Genomic DNA, 20,606 nt, shown 5'->3' on the forward strand with positions numbered 1-20,606 from the left:
GTGTGTGTGATTGTGTCCATACAAGATATGTTCCTGGAGCCCTCAAAGATCAAGAGGGCACTGGATCCCTTAGAACTAAAGTTGTGAATGGCTTTGAGCTGCTATGGAGATGTCCTCTGGAAGAGCAGCTAGTGCTCTCAATCACTAAGCTGCCTCTCTAGCCCCAATAATTTATAGTCTTTATTTTAACTTCCCAGGTGGCTCTATACAACCACATCTGTGGATCCATGGGAAGGAGGAAGTATTGAAAGGAAAAAGTCACAAACTTAGGTATTGAGACCTTCCTTCCTTCCTTCCTCCTTCCTTCCTTCCTTCCATTCTTCCTTTGAGGCAGGGTTTCTCTGTATAGCCAACCCTGGCTGTCCTGGAACTTAATCCATAGACCATGTCTGCCTTGAGCTCAAAGATCTGCCTACCTCAGAGTGCTGAAATGAAAGGTATGTGCCACTACAGCAGGCAAGCGTTAGTTTACTAGTAGGTTCTTAAATGGGAATAGTTATATAGGTGTAAAATTTCCAAAATGAAAACAGAATGTTACATGAGTTCTTTGTTTGTTTGTTTGTTTGTTTGAGACAAAGTTTCTCTGTGTAACCTTGGCTGTCCTGACACCCACTCCCTTTGTGAGCAGGCTGACTTGAACTCAAAGATCCACTTGCAGAGGAATACAGGGACCAAAGGTGAGCTCTAGCACATCAGGCTAGGAGATCTTTTATTACATGCAAATAAGAACACAGTGGGAGTCACTAGGTGTCTTATAGATGTTTACTTCCTGCCTGCATCTGGGAGTCTGTCAAGGTTTACGTTCTGTATTCCTTTCTTTTCACCCTTCTCTGACCTAGGACAGTTCTCCTCCTTAATTTCCTTTTCCAGGACACTGATTTTTAACAATGAAAAGGATGGTGATGATGAAGAGGAAAAGGAGTAAAGAAGAAGAGAAGAAAAGGAAGAAGAGGAGGGGAAGAAAAGAAGGAAGAGGGGGAGAAGAGAAGAAAGGAGAAGAGGAAGAAGAAGAAGAGAAAAAAGAGGAAGAAGGGAGGGGATGGAGAGATGGTTCAGCAGTAAAGAGCACTGAGTGTTCTTCCAGAGGTCCTGAGTTTAATTCCCAGCAACCACATGGTAGCTCACAACCATCTGTAATGAGATCTGATGGCCTCTTCTGGTGTGTCTGAAGGCAGCTACAGTGTACTCATATACATAAAATAAATAAATCTCAAACAAATAAATATATCTAACAAAACAATAATTTTTTTCTTTTTTTCTTTTTTCTTTTTCAAGACAGGGTTTCTCTGTGTAGCCCTGGCTATCCTGGAACTCACTCTTTAGACCAGGCTGGCTTCAAACTCAGAAATCCACCTGCCTCTGCCTCCCAAGTGCTGGAATTAAAGGCATGCCCCACCACTGCCCCGCTAATTTTTTTTTTTTTTAAAGCACAGTGTGAGGCAAGCCTGTACAGCAGCTGACTCAGGAGGATCTCAGTGCTATCTTTGGAACATCAACTAAGTCTTTCTGTGTGGTCATGTCATCAATGCAACACATAGCTTTAATTTGCTCTGGCTTGCATTCAAGTCTGGTCTCTGTGTTTGTTCATCTAATTTCACCCAAATGTCTCTTTTTTTAGAAAAAAAAAAAAAGCAGACATTATTATGGCCAGTTTTCATGTCAACGTGCCACAGAGTAGAACCATCTAAGCAGGGAGTCTTACCCAAAGAACTGTCCAGGTTTCCTTGACAGATATGGGAAGACCTGCTCCAACTATGGGCCACACCATCTGCTAATGGTCCAGCTAAAAAGGGGAAGGCATAAGGACTATCATTCTACCTGGCTTTGCCTCTAGTTGCCATGTTGATTTGCAGGGACTATTGCTGGTCATTACTATGCTGATATCAGAACTTTGGAAGTAGGGGCAGGAGGAGCCCCTGTGGAACCTTCCAGGTTTTTTGGTGCCAGATTGGGGCTTGCTGAGGTACTCAGAATCAAGGAACAAGCAACTACTGTATTCTCTGCCTCTTAGGTGTGATTCAGCTGTTGTAACTATTTTAATGTGTGTCAACTTAATACATTTTATATATATTAGATATACATTATCCCATTGGTTCTGTTCCTCTGGAGAACCCTAATAATACAAACATGTGTATCATTCAAATGTGAAAGTGATGCAAATTAAGTTTGCATAGAGACGTCTGAGGGAATGGTGTATCTGTGTTGTACAATACTTAGCATGCATAGGCCCTGGGCTCTAACCTCATTATACCAATTAAAACTTAACGAAGTATCCTATAAATTTGGTGTGGAGGTACAACCTCCTTTTTCTTTTAAAGTTTTGTTTTGGGGATTTTAAAACTTTACTTGTTCATTTATTTTTAAGTTTTTCTGTAAAGCCTTAGGTGTCTTGGAACTTGCTCTGTAGACCAGGCTGGCCTGGAACTCCAGGAGATCTGCTTACCTCTGCCTCCCAAGTGCTGGGATCAATGGTGCGCAGTACCATTCCCACCCCCCACATTTTTAGCAATAAGGTTTCACTATGTAGCCTTGTATGCCAGGAACCTAAGTCTCATATTGAGGCTAAGCACCCGCTGCTGCCTTCCATCCTAGGTGTTGGGATTAAGGTCAAATGCCATCACATCTGGCTAAAATTTTATTATGTTCATCTTTTATGTGTGTGTGTATTGGGGGGGTTATGTGCATATGTCATGGAACATATACAGAAGTAAAAGGACAACTTGGAGTAGGTTTTCTTCTTCTACCACGTGGGTCCCAGGAATGGAACTCAGGTCATCAGGCACCCATTCCAACTGAGCCATGTCATCGGCCCAAGCTTTTAAATCTTGTTCCCAAATTCCGGAAGGCTTCTTGAAAGCTCTCTACCAGCCTTCCCAAAAGCCATAAGGCAGAACCTCAATTTTCCCACACTGAGCTCATTTTGTCCCCACTTGGGACTCTCCCTTTGCCTCCAGCTGAAATAACCTTGGAATTTTTCTGTGGATTTTCCTTGAAGCTCCTGGCACCTTTTTATTCTCTTAGAGTAGTTTGTTTACCATGAACTCTTCAGCCTCACTCCCCTCTGCAGGCAGCACTGTTGGGCTGGTCTTGCTTCCAATCCATTTGTCCCCCATTTTGGCTTTCCCACCTACACATGAGGTAACAGTCTGTGTAACCAAATCTCACCAAGATCACTCTGGAGTGGGGAGACTGGTGACACTGGATGACAAGAACTTCTCTCTGTTGTAAAATGCTTGTGTAGGTTTTTTTCTCATGATCATAAAAGTTGGTCAAAACCCAAGGAACAGAAATCTTGCCTGTTCCTTTTTTTCCACATATAGTCCAAATTTCACTTGGTAATCCATCTTTCCAACAAACATTTTTCTAATCCACACAGAGTTATCCAACCACACTACATTTCCTCATTCCCAACCATGTCTTTACTTCTTTTCTTTTTTCTTTTGCCTGTCAGGCCATAGCATTCGCAGACCTCATCCATCCCTACCTTCCCCATCTTGGTATACTTAAGACTCCACTTGATAACTGGATGTTGGAATGCTATAGCAGTAACTGGAAGCTCCCCTAATCCATCTTCCTGTTTTGTTTCTGGTATTGGAGGGTAAAACAAGCTGCAAGGGAGTCCAGCTTTCCAGCCTTGTCTGTAGAAGAATAGAGTTAAATGACTGTGGAATGAACTAATTGACAATATGAATAGATAGTGCTAGAAAATAAGGAAAAGCAGTACAAATGTTGAAACTGCAGACCTTGCTGATCAGGCTAAACAGAGTTAACAGAACAAAAAGAGGCCTAGAGGAAGAGAAGTGATGATAACTATAGCATTTCAGGGAAAAGCTCTCCTAAAGGACCAAGATGTGTAATGGGAATTACTGTAAGCAGGTGAAGGTTCAAAGGAATGCAAGTGAGCCAGGGCAATCAAATGAGAAAAGGACAGAAGACCTGAGGCTAGATATGGAACATGCCTATAACCCCAGCTACTCAGGAGGGTGACGTAGGATGACTGAATCTGAGCCCTGGAAGAAAGTGAGAGAACACTTTCTAAAAAATAGAGGTAGAGGTGGGTTTCAATGGTAGTATAGTTGCTTAGCATGCAACTATCCCCAAAACCTCAAAAAGGGATCAGAGAGACAGTGTTCTAAGAATCAGACTCTCGGAATGGAATGATAAATCATATTCTCAAAATGGCTTCCCTAAAGTCCTTAGTCTACTTTGATTTGTGGAGACGAACTTGTTTACAAGTTGCCCACAGCGAATCCATCATCATCATGTAAAAGAAACCCAGTGACAATGGGTAACTCTTTAGGAATACAAAGGATGCAAAGTACTTCAATTTGCTCCTTTCCTCAACAGGTTTATTGCCTTTTAAGAAAAATTTTTGTAAAATATAAATACAAAGGCAGAGAATTTACTTACAAAGTTAAAACACAGATTTCAAACATAAACACACAATTCAGAAAATTTTAGTTTTATGTACATTTTCAAGCAACCTCGACATATTATGTTAGTTTTCAATATTTTACAGAGTACAGAAAAAAATAGCTCAAAGTCTTCTTTAAATAAGAGCATAAAATGTTTAAACATATAAACAATCCGGTTTGATGTGTGAAAAGTAATTTCACAGCTTTTAAATTAGGATACAAAAGTTTCTTACAATTAGTTGTGTGTGGATATGGTTTGAATTTATATTACATACTACTGGATCACGTCCAATAGCATTTACCTGGTGTGAGCAGGTACTCTGTAAACAAAACATAAAAGTATACCACCACCAAGTGCCTTCACCCAATTCACTCCCCCAAACCAAACACATAGTCGTGACCACACAATACACCCATGGCCCACCACGAGCTTTGTATGAAATTACGCCAAGCACAGAGCTCTTTTTCATTTATTTATTTATTCATTTATTTTTTCTCCTTAGAAAAGAACAGAAAAGAAAAATGTTCCAAGTAAAAACGAACATACATCTCAAAGCATGTGTGCACTGAAAAATAAAGACATTTGAACAGCTTCATAAAAACTGACTTAAAAGTTTAGAAAGAAAACACGGGCTTTCTAGGTTCTTCTGACTGGAGTAACTTCTCTTATATAAAGAAGAGATATTTTAATATGTAATAGTGTCCTTTCTTTACAGAAATTGTTGTATTATGACACATATGCACAAGGATTAACACTATAACACACTGTACACAGTGGGGTGCGGGGAAGGTGGCTCACCAGTAGTTTTCATGGCCCGTGTCACTAGGGTGGAGCCACTCCACAGAGGAGCCCAGCAGTGTCTGGAGCTCATTGGTGAATTCCACCAGATCCAACAGCTCTTTGCTTTCAGGGTTGAAGGCTTCCAGGTCTTTGGGGCAGGAGAATAAGAGACTTGTAGAGACCTGTCGGTAAAACTCCGCCTCTGCAATGGTGACAATTTCCATATTGGGAAAATTGCTACGGAATATCCGGGAGGACATTTTCAACTTCTTGAGCACGTCCGAGAGCAGTAGCCAGTTTCGTGGCCTAAAAAATAGAAAGGGTAAGGCTTAGATTTCTGGCCAAATGGAAAGATAGTACTACACCTTGACTACTTTTGAGTACTAACCAGGGCTGGCTGTCTTCTAGTCAACCCTACTGCTCCGTCTCTCCCACCATAGCTCATCACTGGACTTTAAGGTAAGGAGAGTAACTGCAGTTGAAAGAACTTAGGCCAGATCTCGTTTTCTACAATTACATCTACTAGTATTTGAACGCTTCACTGTGCCTGCTATGGATGGAAACAAATGGGGAAAGTCCTGATTACCAAGCTCTGGCTAAAATGTGCTTCATGCTACTCCAGTAGACCCCCAGAGTGAGATGAAAAGCATGCCTATATCCCAACCTCTCTGATCTCTTCAAGGACCCTCACTGAACTGACAGATCACTAAACACAGAAGGCCATCTCTCCTCTCTTTCCCAATTCCACTCCCACCCTTCAGTTCTCTGGTACTGACACTTTTGAGAAGGGATACTTAATGCTCTTAATAGCCAAGCCAACACCCTTTAGAATTTCTGTTGCTGTTTGTAATGGCATATGTGTTTATAGCTTCAGAGCCAAGGAGAATATTACTTATTAAATACCTTTGTCAATGCATTGCATAGCATAGCATAGCATAGCATAGCATAGCATAGCATAGCATAGCATAGCAGTTTCTTGAGATGTAGACCCCAAAGGACGGTATTAAGGTGCAGCACACCCATAGGGGAAACATGGGATCTAACCAAATCTGACTGTCCTCTTCTTAGGTAAGGAGGTAGGTATCACTACAATCCAATTATACCTCAAGTCTTAGGGAATTCCTAGGGTGATTGGTTCAGTGATGGGTGACAACTGTAATATCCAAGATGGTGGTTCTAAGCTCCTGCTTTCTCATGAGGGCAACCTATAACCATGCTATGGTTAGGCCCCATCTCCACTGGGCATAAATAATCAAGCAATCTGGACCCTAATCCAAAGCCTGCTGACAGCTAAGGAGCCACCCACTCATCTACCTTCATCTGCCTAATGGGACAAACTGCCTTAGAAGCAGCTTGGCCACTTTGTGCCAGAGACAGCCATGCTCACCCCTGAGCGACGGACACTTGGACGTTATAACACGGCAAGAGGGAGCTTTCGGCAAACTCAAACTCAAACAAATCGCTATAGGTGTCCTCTTCCTCATCTGGGTCTTCTGGTCCTGGGGGGTTAGCCAAAACATCGTACCCACTTTCGTCATCTGGTTCTAATGGAAGACAAACGAGAGAGATCTGTTAGCTACAGAAGATTTCAGCCGCGCCACCACATCCAGACCTCTAACAATATTCTCCAGCAAACAAGTTCTTCCAGTGCCCACCTCCTTCCCTCAGGGTAGGCAGAAACATTGGAAGCCACCCGCTCCTCACAGTGCAATACTGCTTACCACACACAGAGCTGCCGTAGAACTCCCAAGCGCCGCTGGTGTCATCATCACTGCGACCCTGCAGGTCATTTAAATAGTCTGCAGAGAAAGGTGGGTAGTGATGGAAGATAAAATATTCCGGCAAACTAGGTGTGGTGTCACATAACTATAATCCCTGAAAGTTTGAGACCAGCCTGGGCCCCACTATGGGATCCTGTCCCCACACACAATAAAACCCCATTTGACAATAACAAAATGCTGACCCAGTTAGGATGCATTTCTCTTATAAACTCATGATAGGCTACTTTGTGAATGGGTCTGCAAGTAGCCTCTCAATTCTTCAAAGCCCTCAGAGGTACATAACTGTTCTCCTGACTTGCTGAGGGACAGGCCACCCTGGCCTACCAAATGAGAACAAAGAAGCTCTGCAGCTTTTGTATATAAAACCAAGGAAGAATTGTATTTTTATACCTTGTCTCTGATCAACTGAGCAACTTCTCCCAGTAAGTCCAACTCAAGATGGACATGGGTGGGTCGTGGCCAACTGAGGGAATTCTTTCCCAGAAAGTGTATGATAAGGAATACAGCTGCAAGTGCCTGACAGTCGTGAAACCCTGTGTGCTTCTGTTTTGGGGATGTTATAACACCTGGGGCTTAAAAGATGGCTTTATCCTAAGACCAAACTATCACCCAAAACTGCATGCCCAGGAGATTGTGTAATTCCATATAGACTTGCTATGTAAACTTATGGGGCCATACCTAGGTGAAAAGGAGATTTGTAGAAAGAGAAACTAAACAAACAAACAGGATTACACCATCAAAAAACCCTTTGCTTTCTGCCTAGTCACACCCAAATCAAAATATACAGTTCCCATCTCTTCCCACCCCATCCACCCCTTGGGTGGTGTGAGTGAGAGCCCAGGGCTTCCCCTATGCTAAGTAAGTGCTCAACTACCAGTAGGTCAGGCTGGCCTTACATGCATAAGGCCAACCTTATGTTCTCAGAGTAGCTAGGATTGTAGGTGACCAAAACCATACTGTGCCAAACTTTTGAGTAAGATCATTCGTTGCATTATATCATACCTGTTAAAAACTTCTCCATAAGTTCACTGTGGGTCATTTTCATGATGGTTCTCCCTGAGTATGTGGCCAAAGTAGGGTCAGCACCATAGGAAAGAAGCAATCGGACAATTTCTAAGTGGTCATTCTCCACAGCGTCATGCAGAGGCCTGGGAAGAGACACACAGTGGCATTAAGCTTGTGTGAGCAAACACACACACACACCACCTCCTAAGCTAGAAGCAAAGACACACCTCTTACAGTGAGCATCCTGAGTACAGTATCACTACCATTGTAGGTGTAAACAACTGGCTCCAAGTCAAAGAACCAGCTCTCCTCTAAAGGACCGGTGAAGGGACTATTTCAAGGTCACCTCTGAAGTACACATCAATTTTATCCTTAGGCCTAAGGAAGAACTTAAGTCTATGATTAAAGTGTCTTAAGGGCCTGACAGTAGTATAGTCACAGGAGTCAATGTTATTAGGAAACCATGACACTCAGGAGGCAGAGGCAGGCAGATCTCTGTGATTTCAAGGCCAGCCTGGTATACATAGTGAGTTCCAGGATAACCAAGGCTACATAGAAAGACTGTCTCCAAAAAAACAAAACAAAACAAAACAAAAGTCTAAAAGATTCCCAGGTTACCTTTAGCTATTTATGATCATAAGGGAAGCCCTTGTGCTTTGTCTCCCAGCAGTGTACCCCTCAATATTCTGTGCTGAGTCAGAGCTGAGGTCAAGGACCAGGTAAACACCAGGGCCTGGATGTGGGTAGTGACTGAGGAAGCAGTGGAAGGGAGGGACATATGATATGGTCTTTAGTCTGTCCCCAGGGGTGTTCCAGCTCACAAGTACTCTGAATAGTGACTTCCCAGATAGTAATGAACAGTTCAGGGTTTGAAAAGGTAGCACCCCCCTGACTCTTCAGGAAGACATAGACTCCATGGTTCCTGGTCTGTGGAAGAACTATAGACCTGGCCAAGACTAGGAAGGGTTTGTTTACACCTGCCAGAAAAGTCTGTTCAGTTCATTTCTAGACTAGAATCTGTACAGGTGCGATTTGCTCTCTCCCCCTCTCTGCATCTCCTTAGAGCTACTGTCTGTTCCTCTGAAGGATGAGGATGCAAGAACAAGACACACCACTGACCTGGTTCCATCCTGGGCACTGCAGTTGACATCAGCGCCATATTCAAGGAGGTGGCGCACGATGTTGAGCCATCCCCTGGCACAAGCTTCATGCAGAGCACAGTAGCCAGCATTGTCTCGATGATTGACATCACAGACCTTGTTCTCCAGGCAATATAAGACCACTTCCTGTGGGGAGGGAACAGGAAATACCATCCGATCACCACAGTCACCTCACCAGGAAGACTTCTTCATAGTTCTGAGACTCCACACTAGGGCCTGAGAACCCACTGTGGTTTGGGTCGTGTCTGGATGTTTATTGACGGGCTCAGAACAGTGTGAAGGGCTCTGTGTGGCCCAAGGCTGTAAGGCCCCAATATACTTTGCTCAGTGCTGAGGGACCATGCAGAGACTCAGCTGCAAAGATCTCAAAAGGGCTCACTCAAAGCCAGGCATGGTGGCTCACACCTGTAATTCCCACACTCAGGAGGTTGAGGCTGCTGGACCAACAAGAATCTATGACGAGTCTACGATATACCATGAGACCCTGTCTCAACAAAACAAATCCAAGGGTGCATTCACCTGTACAATGGCATTTATATCCCCCAGAGTCATTATAGATAGTAAACAGCCAAGTTTAGATAAAAGTAAGGGCGACCAAAGTGAAGCAAAATGAAAAAGCGTCACCACATCCTGCAACCCAAAGCAGGTCAGGCAGATTCCAGCCCAGGTGTACAGACAGGAGGCAAAGGCTGGGCAGCCAGGCCTCTGGATGGGAGGCAGGGCTCTACTGGGGGCTTCTTGCCAGGTATCTTAGCCATCACCAAGAGAGTGGCATGAAGCCAAGTGAGGTGGTATACACCTGTAATCCCAGCACTCAAGAGAATGAGGCAGGGAGAGGACTATGTTTGAGGCCAGCCTTGATGGCAAGACTGGGATATAAAGCAAAATCCACTCTTAAAAACAAAGAAACAAACAAACACTCCCCCCAAAAACAGACAGGTGTGGAAAAAAGGCGTAGAGGGCTGGGGGGACAGTAAGTAGTTTAGCGGGAGAGCCTTTGCTTGCAAGGCAATGCTCTGGGTTTTATTCATCCACACCACCAAGGGCACTAAGACCTCAAATGACCCCACCTTTCCTCACTTCTCATTCTACTGAAGACTGAATCAATGAAATACACTCTTATTTACCTAAGTCAATGACAAGAATCAGATAGATCACATAATAGAACAAAACAGAAGAAGCCTGCCCCCCCCCCGCCGAAGGCTGTCAGTGGCAATAGTTTGTATCCAAATCACAATTATTAATCTCAATTCTTTAGCATGTTAAAGTATTAGTATGAACCACTCCCAGTAAGCATGGTAGTAATTTATTCCATGTCTTATTACCATGATTAAGCAAGTTTTCAAACACATTGAACAGTATCTGTCACCAGAAAACAGGTTTTATGCTATCTTCCTACAAGTCATGCCAAGTAGATTGTTCCTAATGTCTAAAAATGGGGGTGACCTAACACATGGCCTATCAGTGAAAGGGAAACCTCACAGGTAACATTGGGGCCTCCCTTCATGACATTGGGGAAACTCATCTGTTAGACATAAAATAGGACTCCTGTTGGCCACTCACAGACATGAGGTGGGTTGTGAAAAAATCTCTTATGCCCTTTCTAGGATAGTTCAGTCAAAGGTAAAGGGTCGCTTAGGTCCTAACTTGAATGTTCCAGATGCCTCCCTGTGAGACTAAAGCTACATGCTGGTAAATCTGACCATCTGTGCCCTGCTGCTTCAGGTCGACAAGGCAACTCCCTTCTAAAACAAGGGGAGGAAGGGAACAGGCACGCTTGCCACGGCATTTCTTCCTTCAGGTTCTAACCTGCCAGAAAACCCACAATGCTCTGAGCTCCCAGGCCACCTGCCCTGAGCACCGGTATCCAGGATACCGCATGAAGCTGCTGCTCTTTTAGCAGGCCCTCACTAGCCAGACTCGAGTGGACGGCTGCAATCTAATGAGCTGTGTGCCCCAGCCAGGAAGAGACCTCATCACGTGACTCTGGGATCGGCGAACACCACCGACTGCTGTGCAAAGATCAATTTATGTGGATCCCAGCGGTCTGCCTGGTGTCCTCTCAACCCAGGGTTTATTTGTTCTGACAATTATGGCCCTCACCTGGAAGCCTACCTCGATACAGGGCTGATTTGAGGGAACCTAGAAATGAAAGAAGCCAGAGCAGAAGGCCAAGTCAATTCGCTCTTTTACTGGAGGAAGGCTGGAAAGGTAGCAGTGGCCACACTCTAGGTGAGGCATTTGCCACAGCCTATCCTCATTCAGCTGCACTGATGTCACTTGGCCTGAGATCTTGCCCCACACCACTCTCCGCAGCCTTAGGAAACTTCAGGAAGAAAAATGGGAGTGTTCTCATCCAACACTCTGGGAGACTGTGCTCCAGAGGGGTTAAGATTCCCAACCAAGGGGAAATATTCGACTCATCACTCAAACCAAGTCCCAGGTCTGCTGGGAAGCTTCGAAAGGCTCAATGAAAGGCTCTGGCTAGAGGGCTTCAATCCAGCTGTTATCAGCATCCCTCTGACCTGATGCTGGGGTCACGCAAGCTAATACCACTCTCCTAGGTGGGAGGGTGGCCTCCTTACAAATGCCAACTGCTGCTCCCAACAGAGAGAATGGTGAAGTTGTGTGCCTGCGTAATACATTTCTCTGTTATTTTCTGCATCAGAAATGGGTGTTTGACGCACAACCCATCCATTTCTAAACAACAACAACAACAAAATCAAACTGTTTTTGTTGGACAATTCTGTTAAGAGACCATAAGCTGAATGCCATTAACCACAAAATGTAACCATAAAGGCCATAAACCCGACATTGTTAATTAATTAAATGCCTCATTAACTTTTTTAAAAACATGATTTATTTAATTCATAGAAAATTTAACCATCGCCACTAAATGCACAAGCATGTGGTTGCATGCTGGCATATTAGCTAGAGAAATAGAAGCCTTCTTAGTAGGAGACAAGCAACGTTGAGTGTGCCTGGCCTGCCTGCCTGATCAGCAGTCTATCTACCCCTGAAGAGACGGGGTGCTGTAAACCCCTAGACCCACATTAGCTGAAAGAGGATGAGGGTCGGGTGAAAGGAATTTCCTTTTTACTGTACTTGAAGCATCTTTAGCCAACTAGGAAACAACAGTGGCAAAGTTCACTGCTGGAAAAACTCACAGCTGCAGGTTTCCCACAGTTCCTTACAGGACCGGACAATTGTCCTTCATTTTAGAAAGTGGCAGAGAAATTGCCACATCTGAATGGCATATCATCCAACACCTTTCTTTCTGCCAAAAGAAACCCAGGAAAGTCAGCCTCTGGGTGAGCAAAATGGTTCACATTAATAGTTAAAACACTGGGGATTGAAATTTACATATTGAAAATTCCACGTGCCTGTATGGAGAAGTTCAGTAAATATTCCCCAGGCCATCAAAGGAAAAGAGCCTAAAAAAGTGCTCCTTCGTGTGGGCCTCAGACCTACCAGCTGCATAAAAACTTCCTTAGTGAAGCCACAAGGGTCTCTTGAGCCTCACCATTTCTCTTTGCAAAGGAGTAAGACCTTTGGAAATGAAGCCGAGATCAAAGGGCTAAGAAAGAAGCCTTGTTTCTCTATGAGCAAAGAAGCCTGCTGCCCTTGAGGGAACCCTCATTCCCTCGCTGCCGTCTCCTTTGGTGAGCTCACCAGAAGCCCAAGTGTAGCATCGGTGAAGCCCCTTGAAAGGCAATCGATGCAGAGCACAAAGCCTCACCCTTGTCCTACCTAGGTGGTGATGCTCTCTGCCTGTGGTTAAACAACCAACGGCCACTTGCACTTAAACCACAGTAACTGAGCTGATAACCAATCTTTCCTTCTAGCTATCTCGGTGATAGTCCTGAGATATAAAACAAAGATGTGTTGATGCAAACAACGGTGGCACACACAACCAGAAACACAAGCGCACCCAAGAACCATCCTTCCCTCAAGTTCCCACCCACAAAGCTACAATTTCCAGGCTGGGATCTGGGTCACTGGTTATTTTAAGGCTAGGTGATCCCACCTCGAAGCACAATGGTTAAATAAAAGTAAGGTCGCCAGGGTGCTGACTAAATCCTGCTGGCCCTAGCCTACTGTGGGCCTGGGTAGCTACCCCTTTCCTTCACACCTCCACAAGCAGCTTGCTGAACTGCATTTTATTTTGACCATCCAACTCCGAGGGGGCCGAAGTCAGCATTTTTAAAAAAAAAAAAGCCTTTGCCCTGTGGGCTATTGCACCACAATTTCAATTGGCAAGTGGGTGTGGCAGTGCATACAGGGGCAGAAATGGGCAGTTAGCTCCAGGAGGTTCTGAACTGCAGAAAGGGTCCCCCTGGAGCTTTCGGAGAGAAGAGTCCAAGAGCTGGGAAAGGTGGTGATGGGACAGGGCTGGGCTTTGCGGTCACTGTTCAGGGTCAGTATCTTTCCAAGTTCTGTAATCCCTCTGCAACTTTCCTCAACCGAAAGTGCAGCAGCTAACAGCAGTTGCCAGCCCAAAGAAGATGAGAGGGAAAATAAGTTACCGTGGATCATGCAGGCTTGGGAGCACACCGTGGAGTGCTCAGGTAGGCCGACACTGAGGGCACAGGTCCAGTTGGCAGCAGTTGAGTTTGGGGCAGAGCCCCCTCAGGCTGCCACTCCCTCACTGCAGTGGGTCCATGCCAACCGCCCCCACAGTTACTTCCGACCCCTCAAGACCACCTTTCTACCAGCGATAGCATAAGCCACCCTAAATAGAGCTAATCGCTTTTCTACACCCTTGTTAATCACAAACCAAAAGAAATCATTAAAATTTACCTCAGTTGCCAAGTACTGGGTTATGTCAGACTTTCTATCAGAGATAAGGGAGCAAGCGCGGCATGGCTAACCTACCTGCCTGAACAGAAACTGAACATCTGAGGCCTTTCTTTTTCTACCCTGACAGACCTAGCTACCAAAGAGACAACAGCCAGAGTGGGTCTAATACAAACATCCTGCTGGTCCTTGGAACACCTCCTGATGTGGAGGGGGTGAGCTCTGCTCTCCAAGTCCCTCCCTGAAGCTACTGCACCCAGCCTGAAGCAGCAAAAGCTGGATGCTTCAGATCCAGAGTGCCCACAAGTACACACTCACCTCATAGCCTAGGCGGGCAGCCCGCTGCAGGAGGGTCTCGCCAGCATTCTTATTGACAATAAGTCTCCGAGCTTCTGGTGGCATGGGGCGAGACTGGGTGGTCTCCTGAGGAGAATTTGAGCGTGGCAGCTGGGTGGCCTGGGTGGCCTGGGTGGCCTGGGTGGCTGGTAGCAATTGTTGCAAACGGTCAAAGGGCTTTGGCTCCTGCTTGGCTGGTGGTGACAAATCGTAGTCCGAACTGGGCTCAGGTCGTTTTCGGAATCTCCGCACAGTCATCTGTCACGAGAGGAAGCAGTATGCACAGGTAAGACTGTGTGTGACCCTTTAATATCCCTATTGCTTCTTCTCCCTTTCCTCTTCCAGAGTGACAAGCCCACAGAGAAAGATACTTTTCTTTTTTAGGAAGGGAGGGGTCTGTCAAAGGAGGGGTGGGGTGGGGCTTCACTCTTACTACTTTGAAACTTCATGGCCACCCAGTGCACATGCCCTTCTAGGACAGGAGTGATGTAAAGGGCAGTGCAGTCCAGGAAAATGGGAGCTTCCTCCACGAGAAGCAGGCACAAGGAGGGAGCAGGGCAGAAGGTACCTTAGTGTCAGTGTTCTCCACATAGTAGTCTCCTGTGATCTGCACGCTCCTCCTGGACTCCTGAGGTACCAAGTGCTTGGTTTTGCACAGTCTCTTCCCGGATGGCTTCTCGATGTTGTCTGTGTATTTTTGCAGCGGGGAGGCAGCCTGGCAATCCTCGTCTTCCTCTGTGCACAGCACATCTGTCTTCTGGCTTTCTTTAATTTTCTGCTGCTTGGCAGGCAGCCTCGAGGCTGGCGTGCAGCTTGGCTGAGTCTGCTTTTTGCCACTTGCATTGGTGGATGAAAGGCTCTTCATGGGCGGGGAGCCGGAGAACACAGGCAAGCCTAAATACGGAGGGGGCGGTGACAGGCGGGGGAGGGGGGAGAAGAAGCAGGCGTTACACAGTTGTAGCGGAGGCAGAAAGAAAAGCCCATTGTTAGCACTGATCACTGGAGCGGCTTCAGTTTTTAAAGATATACCAATTATGTTTTCAAAGCATTAATATTTTAATTATCCCACATTCAAATGGCAAATAGGTTAACCCTCAAAATGCCAAGTGGTAAGTTTCTTCAAAGGGCCAGGAGACAAGAGGACAGAAACTGGTTCTTCCTGCTCTCCCCCACCCACTGGGCTCAGGTGCTCGAAAATCCAGATGACTGAGGCAGCTGGAGCCTGGAAGGACTGTGTTGGCAAGGTCGTGGGGCCACCCAGCCTTCCTTCCTGCCCAGCCATATACTGGGAAATCAGGAAGGAAGTGGAAAGAAGACAGGCAATGTGGTGTGCGAGGACATCACCCAAAAGCCACAAACTTGGATGGCCCAAGTCTCCGTGCTCCCCAAGAGGCCCATTCCCATGGAATGCATGACCTATCCTCTAGAAGCAGAGTGAGTAGTCAAGAGGTGGTCTCTGCATACCTTGCTCATTGTCACAGGATTTGAGGGACTCTTCAGACCAGCCTCTGTTGCCTTTGGCCTCTGCCTTTTTCCTGCCAGGCTTCTCTTCAGTGATGTTATTCCCCTGGGAGGTGACCTCAGGCTGAACAGCCTGGGTCACTTCCTTCCTGCTTTGCCGGCCAGGTTTGCTCTCGGCTGCCGCCGACACCTGCTGCTCCCACCGTTCTCTAAGGTGCAGCAAGTGGCGTTGCTTTTTAGGATGGAGCCCTGTTAATTCAATGCACACCTTCAGGTTGGTCAGCTCATTACAATGTGGGTCTTCTAAGTGGTTAGAGGAACTGTTTGTCATTTCCCTCTCAGGCCAGTCATCTAATGGAGAAATAACTACAAATTAATCAAAAAGCCCCATGGGGAAGGAAAAAACTGTCTTACATAGCACCAATGGGGTGGGGGAGGGGAAGGGTGTGGCCGCTGTCTCTGCTTGGCAGGTCACTTTTTCTTTGGCAGCCTCTGGGTTTGGAGGGAGGGGAGGTGGGTGCCGCCTCCCCAGGGCTTCAGGAGGCATTGTGGGAGTAGCAAGCTGTCTATGGAAGGAGGGGAGGGGAAGGTGCTGCAATAACCCCACTGTGACCCCACACAAGCACACTCAAGTATGCCCTCTGCGGCTGCATGCACAGGCCTCCCAAGCAGGCAATGGAAGCTGGCCAAGCTCACCTTTGGAGATCCGTCTCCGCTTGGCTTTCAGAGGGTCCTCAGCTAGCTCTTCCACAGTGGTCTCAGTATGGGTACTGTCTCCTGACACTTTGCGTTTCCTGTCTAGCCTGAGGGTAGGGCTGTGTGGCATGTCCACCACCCCCTGGTCAGTGGGTGGCTCACTCACAGGCGGCCTCTCCAAGAAATACTTTTCCACAGGAAGATCTTTGTCCTCTGGGGCTTCAAAGAGATCATGTTTGTTTCCAGTACTATACTCGCCTGTGAGGACAAACAAAAATACAGAAATAAAGATCTAGGTCCTTTCACAGAGGCAAGCTATGGGGAGTAGGCGGGACGGCCTCGGCCAAGGCCATGGTGATGAACACCTGACAGGTCTTGAGAGACAGAGATCCTTACCCATTAGGAACATGGAAGCAAGATAATCAGAACTTTCCAGAGAAAGGGCATGCCAAAAGGACTGAGCAAGTGCAGCAAGGTAGGTAGGTACCTTGTCTTTCTAACCTTTTTTGTAGTTGGGGGCTAGGGGAACCCATTAATGGCTGAGGTACTCACAATCTCAACCAAGTCTGGTTAAACTAAAAAAAAATCATTGGGAAAGCATTTCTTAGGTCATTATTCGGAAATACAGAGGATTGTAGTCAAAGACTAAATATCCCCAAAATGTCATTTACCCAAGAGGCAACATCTATGTTTACTTGAACAGACAAAAGATGATGAAAAATGAGGAATGTGGATGGGAGAGTGTTTAAAGAAGCCCAGGACCTGGATGGGCAAGAGGGGGCAAAGAACCTTGGAGGCCCAGGACTGCTGGGAAGAAAGGCCCAGCAGAGCCAAAGGCAAGGATGCCTTAGCAAAATCTCCAACTTGAGAGCCTTTAAAGGGCTCAATTTGATGGCTGCCGACCGAAATCCCTACCACTAAATCAAGAACCTGCTCCCATTTAATGTCCAAAATAGGGGATCCCCATGGGGACTCGGGTCACCTAACCTGTGCTCTTTCTCTCACTTCCAAATTGTTGTTCTAACCAAGAAGTAGCCCACGAATTGCCCTGGGATGGCAGTTTTTCCAATATCCAACAAAATATAAGCACTACAGGAAGCAGTGAGCTGCCTCAGCAGGTAGAGGTAAGCCTGAGGGACTGAGTTCCATTCCTGGGGACCTACATGGTAGAAGAATTGTTGTCTAGCCTCCACATATGTATTGGGACACGTGTTTGTGCATAGAAAATAAATCCCCCCAACAACAACAATAACAACAACAAAAACAAAAACCTGCTATGGAACAACCACCATAAGGCTCAGTGCTTGCCCATGGATCACTAAAGTGCTCTCACATGTTCCAGGGGGTGTGGGTCTCCTGAGGATGTGGGTCTGGCATTTTGGTAGCACTGCAGGAGTCATTTTGCAGGTGAAATAAACATTCACCTCATAGGATGAGCTCAATACATTTCAAATTCCACCCCTACTTCCAACCAGCTCTGCTCATGCATCATCGACTTCTCTCAAGGGCAATCCAGCATTGAGTGGCTGTCAGCTGCGGGTGAGCAGCACCTTAGGGAATGTGGTACTGGATCCGATCTGAGCTAAGGAATGGCTACATGTCCCCAACTGCTCCTCCTCCTCATGATGGTATAGACAGAACAGCCAGCATCTGGATCCCTTGTATGGCATGCCATTGTCGTTCTCTCAAAGTACACATAATCAAGGACATGGTCAAAGCAGGTCTTCAGCAATGTCAATGTCCCATAAGGCTTGATGGCAGCCAGTGAAGGCATGCAGACTGCCATAGACCACTGCACTCAGCGTGGCAGGGGTCTTGGAGATAGGAGGCTGCATGGCCTCACTTGAGCTAGCCACTCTGTGACCCTCTTAACTGCTCTGTCACTAACAGTACACCACTTTACAACTTGGCCACCACTGGGCTGTAAAGTGGGAACATGATGACCACTGCCTCTCTTCTTCCTTCATCAAGCCTGGCTGCTCAGGGAAGAGGGAAGAGCGAAGAGCCAGAAACATTATTTATACAGGATCCTTAAACCAGCTCAAATTTACCCCAGAATTTTAACGTGTACCTCATTCGCCTCTCCCTTTTGTAGGTGATGTGAAAGGAAGGTAACCGGGTAATGTCATAACTGCCTACGGATGGAACCCATCACTATCAGACAGCAGCATATTCCGTGTGGGGCCTTTCCCAGATTCCACTGCCCTGTCTTATCCTGTTCCAGCATCACATCCACTTCTGCCAATCAATCGCTAAGACTCTCTCTGCCCTGAGGATTTTACTTTCACTTCCTAGTCTTAATAGTTGAACTCCGGGTCTCGAGTAGGCACCTGTACCGCCGTCTAAGCTATCTTTCTTGGAGAGCGCTTCCACTGATGCTTTCAGCCGCAGTCAACTCATAACAGTGAAATGTAGCTTATCTCAATCAGTTGACCTTTTACCCAAAGTGCCCTGGTAAGACCACCCAAAAGACTGCTTCACGGGCTGGCATCAGCTGAGAGGAGCCTGCCTCCATTCTTACATGACAGGAGCATCCCTAAAGACTGTGTGTGTGTGTGTGTGTGGGGGGGGGGGGGGGGGGGTTGGCTATCTCATCCTTTTCTGGGATTTTTCCCATCTGAGCAAACCGACACACAGGGGTGCCCCTACCACCCCATGTCCATTCACAGCTCCACGACAGGGAGGCTGGCAGGGAAGAAGAGTTAACACATTGCTCACTGGCTCCTTCAACTCCTCACCATTCCTCAGCCATCTGGCCACTGTATTCCTGACCCTCGAGGGCTGTGAATTGCTATATGTCAAGTCCCTTTCAGCCTCATCCTGAGGAAACTCCAGAGTAGGGCCTATTGTTCTCTCTACATCCCAATTACCATCAAGAACTCTCACTAATAAATCTGAGGTTCACACTAGTCCACACACCATTAGTGTGGCCAGCTTCTTCTCCATTTTTCAAATCCTTAGAAACCTCTGTGCATCCTTCCTCCAAGCCTCTTAGGGCAACGATTCTCACTCCCTTCAGAGAAGCCCCCAAAGATCTGCACCAGGGTGATCTTCCAGGAGCTAATAACAATTTTGAAGCAAACATACCCCTACTGCCATCAGCCATAGCATGCTCCGAATCATTCCCATATACTTTCACTTGGACCTCTTCAAATAGGGCCAGTCCAACCACTACCAACAAGATTACCCTTAGAGCAAAGGAGATAGGACAATAGAGAACAAGCAACAGAGGCCCTAACCACCAGGCTCTACTACCTACTGCACTACTCATAATGTTGGCCCCTAGGTCACAATATGTAGGCAGATGTGGGTGTGGCTGTATTGTTCAATGTATGACACCTGCTCCCTATAGCGTGGTCATATGACTTGCAGCACATATATCCCATAACTTATCATGACTGTGCTGCCATACTATACTTTGTAGAAGCATTGCCATGGCAACATTTACAAATCACCATGGCAACAAAGCAACTTTATCACTGTGGCAGCCATGCCCAGTGAGCCCTAAACAAGATGGGAGAGTTTAAGACTTCTGAGGGTCATCCTAGATGTCATTCCCCTCTACAGGTAGCTAGCTCTGTCACCCACAGCTGAGCAGAGTAGGTGATCAATGCCAAGGCATCTCTCTAGTTCATAAAGCATGCTGGTGCTGTCCTGGGGGAAGAAATTCCCCAGATGAGAAGTTCCCCCAAAGCCCCTTGACTCAAGCTTCCTCCAGTTCCTGCTCAGACTCTCATTTAGCAGGTTCCAGGTCTACCCCACCCAAGAGACTGGCAAATGGCAAAGTAGCTCATGTTCAGCAAAGACCAAGCTAAAGCTGCCTTGCCCTCCCCCATCTCTAGCATGTCACGGAGAATTCCTTCCCATGAATTGTCAGGTGTGAAGGGAAGCACTTGACTCACTTGATCAACTTCTACCGTCATTTAACTCAGCCACCATACCAAAAAGGGCAAATGAAAATCCTGGCCATGTCCCCTCCCAACAAGACACACTCACCATCTCAGGAGCAGAGGGGCTCCCTCAGAAGGGGAAGGGAGTAGAGACTGGCAGTACATGCCTATAATCCCAGCATCTAAAAGGGTGAGGCAGGAGGTCTAAGGCCAGCTTGGGCTACCTGGTAAGATTTATGTTACTCCATTCTCACCAAAACAAAAAAACAAAAAAAAAATAAAAG

The 20,606-nt window shown here is 46.3% G+C and overlaps 1 protein-coding gene across 1 annotated transcript in view; it reads right to left on the minus strand.

Annotated features, from left to right (window-relative positions):
* Positions 1-4,331: 4,331 nt before the first annotated feature.
* The window catches only part of Bcor (BCL6 corepressor), a 44,391-nt gene continuing 28,116 nt past the window's right edge, over positions 4,332-20,606 (minus strand). Inside the window, exons 7-15 of the mRNA XM_031341495.1 lie at positions 16,433-16,690; positions 15,740-16,087; positions 14,844-15,169; positions 14,258-14,533; positions 9,102-9,268; positions 7,980-8,125; positions 6,918-6,995; positions 6,584-6,740; positions 4,332-5,502 (exon numbers count right to left, since the gene is read on the minus strand). Coding sequence (XP_031197355.1) covers positions 5,211-5,502; positions 6,584-6,740; positions 6,918-6,995; positions 7,980-8,125; positions 9,102-9,268; positions 14,258-14,533; positions 14,844-15,169; positions 15,740-16,087; positions 16,433-16,690 — 2,048 coding nt within the window. The 3' untranslated portion in view covers positions 4,332-5,210. The remainder of the gene's footprint in view (positions 5,503-6,583; positions 6,741-6,917; positions 6,996-7,979; positions 8,126-9,101; positions 9,269-14,257; positions 14,534-14,843; positions 15,170-15,739; positions 16,088-16,432; positions 16,691-20,606) is intronic.

Source organism: Mastomys coucha, chromosome X (assembly GCF_008632895.1).
Source record: "Mastomys coucha isolate ucsf_1 chromosome X, UCSF_Mcou_1, whole genome shotgun sequence".
NCBI classification, from domain to species: domain Eukaryota; kingdom Metazoa; phylum Chordata; class Mammalia; order Rodentia; family Muridae; genus Mastomys; species Mastomys coucha.